This window comes from Nelusetta ayraudi, unplaced genomic scaffold (genome assembly GCF_046127955.1).
Source record: "Nelusetta ayraudi isolate G7.1 ecotype Tasmania unplaced genomic scaffold, CSIRO-AGI_Nayr_v1 ptg000073l, whole genome shotgun sequence".
Classification (NCBI taxonomy): Eukaryota; Metazoa; Chordata; class Actinopteri; order Tetraodontiformes; family Monacanthidae; genus Nelusetta; species Nelusetta ayraudi.
The window spans coordinates 1,042,501-1,050,343 of NW_027466123.1; the positions used below are offsets into that span (position 1 = coordinate 1,042,501).

The 7,843-nt window shown below is 42.7% G+C and overlaps 1 protein-coding gene across 1 annotated transcript in view; it reads right to left on the minus strand.

Annotated features, from left to right (window-relative positions):
- Positions 1 to 5,358, minus strand: part of LOC142899491 (kinesin-1 heavy chain-like) — a 13,043-nt gene extending 7,685 nt beyond the window's left edge. Inside the window, exons 1-10 of the mRNA XM_076043092.1 lie at positions 5,136 to 5,358; positions 3,284 to 3,371; positions 3,120 to 3,193; positions 2,891 to 2,995; positions 2,720 to 2,768; positions 2,572 to 2,627; positions 2,000 to 2,087; positions 1,124 to 1,248; positions 861 to 965; positions 564 to 709 (exon numbers count right to left, since the gene is read on the minus strand). Coding sequence (XP_075899207.1) covers positions 564 to 709; positions 861 to 965; positions 1,124 to 1,248; positions 2,000 to 2,087; positions 2,572 to 2,627; positions 2,720 to 2,768; positions 2,891 to 2,995; positions 3,120 to 3,193; positions 3,284 to 3,371; positions 5,136 to 5,264 — 965 coding nt within the window. The 5' untranslated portion in view covers positions 5,265 to 5,358. The remainder of the gene's footprint in view (positions 1 to 563; positions 710 to 860; positions 966 to 1,123; positions 1,249 to 1,999; positions 2,088 to 2,571; positions 2,628 to 2,719; positions 2,769 to 2,890; positions 2,996 to 3,119; positions 3,194 to 3,283; positions 3,372 to 5,135) is intronic.
- Between the last annotated feature and the right edge of the window lie 2,485 nt (positions 5,359 to 7,843).

Here is a 7,843-nt window from a genome sequence, read left to right on the forward strand (position 1 = left end):
GGAATAGTATTGAAAAATATGTCGATCGGTGTCCGGCGTTGGCGAGTAATCTATTGCTAAGTAATCCTCTACTGTAATTAAATTACTTTTTTGGGAGTAACGGAGTAATGTAACGGGATTACTCTGGCAAAACCGGCAATTATATCACAATTACTTTAGCAAGTAACGATTCCGTTACTTTTCCGAAATATTTCGCTAAGCTGAAAAGGTCTCGTTATCCGCAAAATGTCTGAAATTTAGAAAAACAAAGCGAGAACAACGATGTCGCAGATTAATTGCATTAATCGCAATTGTTACTTTATCTTTTTTTAAACTAAAGTAATTAGTAATTGATTACTTATGAAACAAAGTAGCTAAATAAGTAATTGGATTACTTTTTTTTAAAGGAGTAATCAGTAGTTGGATTACTTTGATGGAGTCATCCAAACACTATCTATCTATCTATCTATCTATCTATCTGGCTAGCTAAGCTAGCTAGCTAGCTAGCTGTCTATCTGGCTAGCTATCTACAGTTGCTATCCATCTATCTATCTGTGTGTGTGTGTGTGTGTATGTGTGTTCACCTCTGTCCAAACTGCAGCGTGGTCCGGGTCTCGGCGTCATTGAAAGAGGACGGGGAGCAGCAGATGACCATGGTGGTCCGGCAGTTCCCCCCGAGTGAATCCTGCAGGATCCTGGTCATCTTACTGTCCCTGTACGGCACGTAGGCCTGCCAGAGGATAAGTGCACTTCACACACTGGTACTGCTCACAAGCAAACCTGTCGGTGTTCCCCCAGTGTGCCAAATACATGGAGGACGGGGATCACCCGATAGTGAACAGATGCCCTTCATGAAGATGACGGCTGGGTGGTGGCCTCACCGAGCCCTCGGCCAGAGCTGAGATGACCAGTCCCAGAGCAGACAGGGACTTGTTGATCATCTTGGCCTCATCCAGCACGGTGCCTTCTGCTCCAGTTTTGCCCACCTGTCAGGTGCACACACACACACACACACACACACACACACACACAAAAAAAAAAAAAAAAAAATGAAACCTTAAATGGAATGCAGGACAGGTTTTGATTATAACAAATAGTAGTAATTTAAAAAAAAAAAAAAAAAAGAGCAAAAGCAGCAGCGTACTTTCTCACTGCCAGCCAGATCAACGAGGTACAGCTTTCCGGTGAGTTTGTTCCCAGTTTGGGAGTTTTCCTGCTTGATGTTGATGAGGAAGATGCTGTGACTCCTAGAACTGTGCTCGTTCATGTCTGGGAGGTGCGCACACACACACACACACAACATTTTGACATTATAACACAAAACTATTGCGTTCTTCCATGAAATTTTCACATTATTTTGTAAAACTTTCACACTATAACGTAAAAACCTGTCACTGTATTTTGTGAAATGTTCATGTTGCAACGTGAAACCATCACGTTATTTTGTGAAAGGTCCATGTTATTTCGTGAAACTTTTAAGTTGTAACGAGGAACTGCCACGTCATAACGTGAAATGATCACATTATTCCTTAAAACTTTCTCGTTGCATTGTAACGGGAAACTTTCACATTATTTTGCGAAACTTTCACGTTACTTCGTGGAAACCTTCACGCTTTTAAATCGATAACTTTCGCGCTATAACGTGAAACTGACTCTCGTTTTTCTCTGGTGTGCCAACAATGCGCTTCCGCACAAGCAGTGCTTTTACTTTTACAAGAGTTTTTTTTTTTTTTATCCATACTTTTAGCAACAAAATATGAATACTTTTGCCACCTCGGGCAACAGTCAGTTACTTCCTGTCAGTCCTGTGTTTCCCGATTAAAAAGTGACCTTGCTAAAGAAACTAGCGCCAAATCGTCCCTTCGCATGCAACGAAGAGCCGCCGATTCCCTCGCCGCTTCTCCCCCCCCGCCCCTGTGTGGGTGACGGCCGCAAGTCAGGAGACCCGCTGAGGTTTGGAAAAGCATGAGGGGGTGGGCGGCCGCGTTCGAAAAAGGGCCGCACAGTGTGGCGCGCTCACTTGTGACAGCCACGCTCCGGCTGTTTTTCCCGTCGTCTATGGCTTCCAAGACCTCGTCGGGACTGCACACAAAGCGCTCGGTACAGCCCTGCGGGAGACACGCAGAGTCACAAGGAAGCACAAGGGTCTCGCAGCGGCCCGCCGGCAGGTCGGCTACACAGAGGGGCGCTTGTTTCAGCGCGGAGGCCATGACAAACTGTAACCGGGCTAATGCCGTTTGGAAATGATTACCGCATTCATTCAAACGTCTTGTTTATTACACACATTGTAAGAGGAGGGAAAAAAAAGTCGATTCCATTGGACCCGAGGATCATAACGCTCTACCAGGCCTCTTCTTTTATATATATATATATATATATATATATATATATATATATATATATGTATATAAAACGTCATTTCACCCCGCAGAGCACAGATACAATATTGTTTCTCATTCGTACTCCTATGTCATTCACAGCCAATTCCTTACAATTTGTGGGGATGGGCTTGTGACTGTGGGATGGGATCGGTCAAAAGCGATTAGCGCGGCAGTCACGGAACAGGACAGAGAAGAGGAGCTCGCGTCTCACCTTGACGTAGGGCACCCTGTTTTTGTCCTCATGCACGGAGAGGTTGGTTTTAGTCGCTACACAGAAAGAGGAGGTTAGCTGAGGTTCTCGTTCAAACCTTTTTTTTGTTTTGTTTTGCTTTAGTTAGCGTGATCTCGGCAAAACATACGATCCAACAAGTCCTTTATTTTGTCCAGATACACTTCAAAATATGAAACCTGGGAGAGAGAGAGAGAGGGAGGGGGGAAAAAAACGACAACGATCAAATGGACAAAATGCACGTCTTCTTTCTTGACAACCAACAGCGCGCGGCATCTTAGACTACACTTATATGATGTACTTTGATGTGGAATTCCAGGTCCTGGTCCATGGAATAAATGTAGTTGAAGATATCGTCGACAATTCTGGGAATCACTCCCATCATGTTTGGGTCTTTTAGTTTCCCCTGTCAGTAGACAGAAAGTACAAGAGAGAGAGAATATATATATATTTACACACTATGTTCAGTATTTAGTGATTACAAAACAACAACAACAACAACAACAACAACGGCTCATATGTTATTTTACCTCCATCGTGTGTGTTTTGCCTGAAGACGTCTGGCCGTAGGCAAATATCGTCCCATTGTAACCTTCCAGAACATCTGCACACATTGAGGGAATCATGGCGTTGGACTTCAGGAATCAGAGGGGTGGGGGGGGTAGGAGGGGTCTGGGGCTGTCACACGTCTCACCTTTCACGATCTTCTGAGCCACAGCGTTGTAGAACTGCTCCTGAGTCGTGCTGGACTGAAAGACGCGGTCGAAGTAGTACGGCTTACCCTGCGGCGACGGAGGGCGGGGGGGGGGGGGGGGGGGCGGCGACGGGTTAGCTTTCGAAAATCGCGGCAGGTTAACACACACACACACACACACACACACACACACAAGTGAGCTGCAGGCTCGGTTTCAAACCGTCTCACAAAAAAACAAAAACAATTTAGTCTGCGCTTTGCAGAAACGTCGCACCTCTTACCGCAAGCATCTACCTACGAGTGCACTTTTTCCTCTGTAGCCTGTAGCATGTGCAGCGTGTCTGTCTGTCTGTGTGTGTGTGTGTGTGTGTGTGAGTGTGTCTCATGATAACTTCTGCATTATCGCTGCGGTTGTACAGCCTGCCTCTACCAAGACATGTGCTTATTATGGGCACTTGCATGAAATGAAACAAACACATTTCCTCGATTAATCTCCCACCACACAACTTTCTCCCTCTTGCTTGCGGCTTATTAGGTAACAAATTCAAGCAAATTCACCCGCGGCCTCGGTTTTTGGCTCATCGATGAACACGTTTGACATAAATAGAACGTTTTTTTTTTGTTTGTTTGTTTTGGAGGCATTAGGAACCAAACGGTTGTTGGTTCGGGTTCCTTCTGAGCGCAATTCCCCGTTTCTAACATTGGGGGGGGAGGGGGGGGGGGGGGGGGGGGGCTCTGCTTGTGCGTAAGCCAAATTCATTTCATCCGTTTCGTAAATGCAACCTCACAGTTTTCGCCTGTCATCATCGGATCTCTTATTCTGTACATGTGATTGTGAGTCATCGGTTTGACTCATCACATTCCTGTTTGTTTGCTTCATCGTTTTAAAGACTATTAAGATGATAAGCCGTATCCAACTGTCACGTGGTCACACGGGGAGAGGGGGGGGGTTGGAAATTGCGCTAACGTCCCGGCCATTTTTTTCGTTGACGGGGTGGGGGGCGGGGGGGGGGTTATGACTGGCTTCATGCGGACCGGACAGAGACACGCAGCGGGCCGTATGGGGCCCGCGGGCCGTGGTTTGCCCATGTCTGAACTATACGAAACATTACTGCGTGGATATTTTTTTACTGCTAATAGAACAGGCTTCCACGTATCATCACCCGAGGACAACAAACAAATGCCAAATAGATAAAAAAAAAAATGAGACACCGAGTTACACACGGAAAATGACATGTGATGAACAGAAGGGTGGGGCTGTGTCGCCAATACGAGTGAATAAAAACCTTATTTAAAAAAAAAAGAAAAAAAAAAAGGAAGTGACAAAGTAATTAAACGTTTAAATGTCTAATGTACAGTGTTAAGTATCCGCCACTTTCAAAACAATTGAATAGCTGTATTTATTTCCACAATCAGGATCTATTTTCCAATTTTCCATCTATTTTCTAAGTTTCCAAACGACGCGAAGAAGCAATGTAATTACACAATATCATTGTCAACTGCATTTGGAGAAATCATTTGCAATTGATTATAATGGTTTTAGAACACAACAAGAACCTTTAAACCCATTTGTTCCATGTTGATGACATGCAATTTATCACCACGATGCAATACGTTGCTTAGAAACCTCTTTGTTTGCCATGCGATGAACGAGTTAGTCCAAGTTCACTGCCACACACACACATTAAAGTTTGTGTTAGCTTTGTGATACCTTTAAGGAAAAAAAAAAAAAAAAAAAAAAAAAAATTCTTATACAATTAATGTTTCCTTAACTTCTTCATTGCGCCATACCATGGAGCCAGACGGACCCCCCAGTAGTCCCATCCGGGCATCACCAACTCACAAAACTCACCGCAATCTGAACGCAGTCGTCGCCCTGGAACTTGGGGACGTACTTGTCACCGCGGGCCAGCTCGGCGCTGTTGAGCGGCCTGAAGCGACACACCACCTTGATGCACGTCTCGGCTGCAGCGTCCCCCATGTCGGCGGCCGGTGCGGCTGTCCCGGTGCGCTCACAGTCCGCGACGGCTGGAACAGGAGTTTGAAGACCGAGGGAGAGGCCGCGCCCCCCGACCGACGCACAGGCGGCTTTAGTCAATCATCAGGGGGAGGTAAGATTAAATAATGCTAATAATAACAATAAAGACAAAAAAACACTTATTATTATTAATACTAATAATACTAATACTACTACTACTACTACTACTACTTATAATAATAATAATAATAATAATAATAATAATAATAATAATAATAATAATAAAACTATAAAGTAAATATTAATGTAACGATTTGCTTTAGACCTGAATTAGAATGAATAACTAAGTACTTAAAGTTATACTTTCTTAATCTTAGGGTGACAAATCCTCGCAATTTACCGATTGCTCAATAATTTAAATATATATATATATATATATACATATATTTAAAAAAAAAAAAAAAAAAAAAAATAGATACTCCACATCTAAAGTTAAAGCTGCCCGAGTAAAAAATATGAAGGAGAGTTCATTTGTATATCCATAAGCATATACATGTATAATACCACTGGGACGATGAGCTGGGCGGATGGTGGGCACCCTGCTGTGATTAGAGGGGGGGGCCACAGATTGGGTCACATGTCACATGGTCAGAACGGTCACATGCCTCTGGAGACATTATTGGAGTGCGGATTTCTAAATTTAGATCTTCAAAAAAAATTTTTTTTTGCAGGATTTCTTTTTCTGCAAAGGAACAGAAAGCCGTTCTTGTCCGTGTGTCTGTCTGGTCCGGGGGGGGGAAATCATTCGATGACGTCACACCGCAAGAGGTGGACACGATCAACACCCACGTGTTGTTGTGTACGGGGTGCAGGGTGCTGATGTGTTGCCCCCCCCCCCCTGCGCTGGACAATGACGTAATCAGACGGCGAGGGACGTTAAGGACTCGCCTGTGTGTTTACTGCACAATCTGCAGTAAGCGAACAAACAAAAAACAAAAAACTCTTTGATATGTATCACCGGCCGCAGTGTTAACAGTGGACCAGTCAGCATAGGGCAGCAAGCTTTTTTTTTTTTTTCTCATGTGACTTCAGCCAATAGGAGGCACTGAGATTGATTTCCATGAATACATCCTGAAAAAACAGTCTATTATTACATTTTGATTCGCATGAAATAAATTGTGAATTACACTTTTTTTTTTTTTTTTTTTTTTTTTTACATTTAGAAATAATGCACGTGTGCTTTACATATGTCATACACAAGTTATTTGTCAACTGTTTAATTGCGAGTGCATATTTACATTGGAAAGATATCATTTCATTTGTAAGCGTGCCACCGTACACTAACAAAGCAGCGAACAAGAGAGAGTTAATCTTGTCACATTTCTCCACGGAAGGAGAAAGATGCTGGTTTCTAGTCAACTTTATGTAATAGAGCACAACGCCCGTTATAGCCAGCAGGAGGCAGTGGAGAGTTTTAGTGTAGTCTGTCACTGTTGAGGGTTTGAATACCTGCAGTAAACGCACACATTAGAAATCTCATTTCCCCCAACGCAATCAAGCTTTCAGCTCGATAGCTTAGCTTGATAGCTGGCAGCTGCTTTGTATTTCTTTTTTTTTTTTTTTCACTGAATGAAGTCAATGCATTCCCTAGAAACATAAATATTCATTTAAGAGCCCAAACTGCATTTCAGTATTATTTACAGGGGTGAATATGTCTGCACAATAAATACTGGACACGTCACATTGTTGTTTTTTCTTATTTTATTTGAGCTTAGCATAGGCTAAGCTAGTTAAGCTTGAGTGCATTTGAAACCTGCTGGCAACAGGGAAAGGACTTGAGTCGCTGAGCAGGTGAGGAAAAAGAAAAAGAAGAAAGACTGAAAAACAGAGAGGAGGAAAGTAAGTCAATTCAGTGTAGAATTTTTGAAAAGAAATAGAAAAAAAATAATTTGAAAGCTATGACATGAGATGAGCAAAATGCGAAGCGTGTATTGAAATTACAGGGAATTTTTTGAGTATTTCATGACTGGGCCAAGTGTCCTTTTCCATAATCAAAATATGTGCAACCTTACATTATAAGTAAGTTTAATTCAATGAGGAAAAAAACTGAAAAAAACCCCCAACTTGTTAACTACAGAGTGTAAGCTAAATAACAACCTTACCTCTTTAAAACGAATCCAAACTATCTGAGAGTGGATTACAGCGCTTGCGTTTCTAATCGGAACACAATCAGAGATCAACACGCTAAACATTTGCAATCTAAGTCTATTGATCTTCTTCAGGAATATTGTAAAAGATTACAGGCAGATATTCGGGAAAAACATGTAATAGAAACCCGCCTTTCTGTACCACCTCTTTATAAGTTAGCGAAACGTCTTGGAAGCGTCCCGCTAATGCCTTGATAGATTGCATAGATTGTCGCATGCGTTTTAAATAAATTTGCGTGATTTTGTTTTTGCAGCACTTCTGGGTTTGCAGCGTTTGCCCCGTGTCGGCCACTGCGGTTATGACATTTATTATTTTTTTTATCCAATAAATGAACCTTTCCTGCTTTGAGAAGGCACTGGAATGTTATCGCGGTT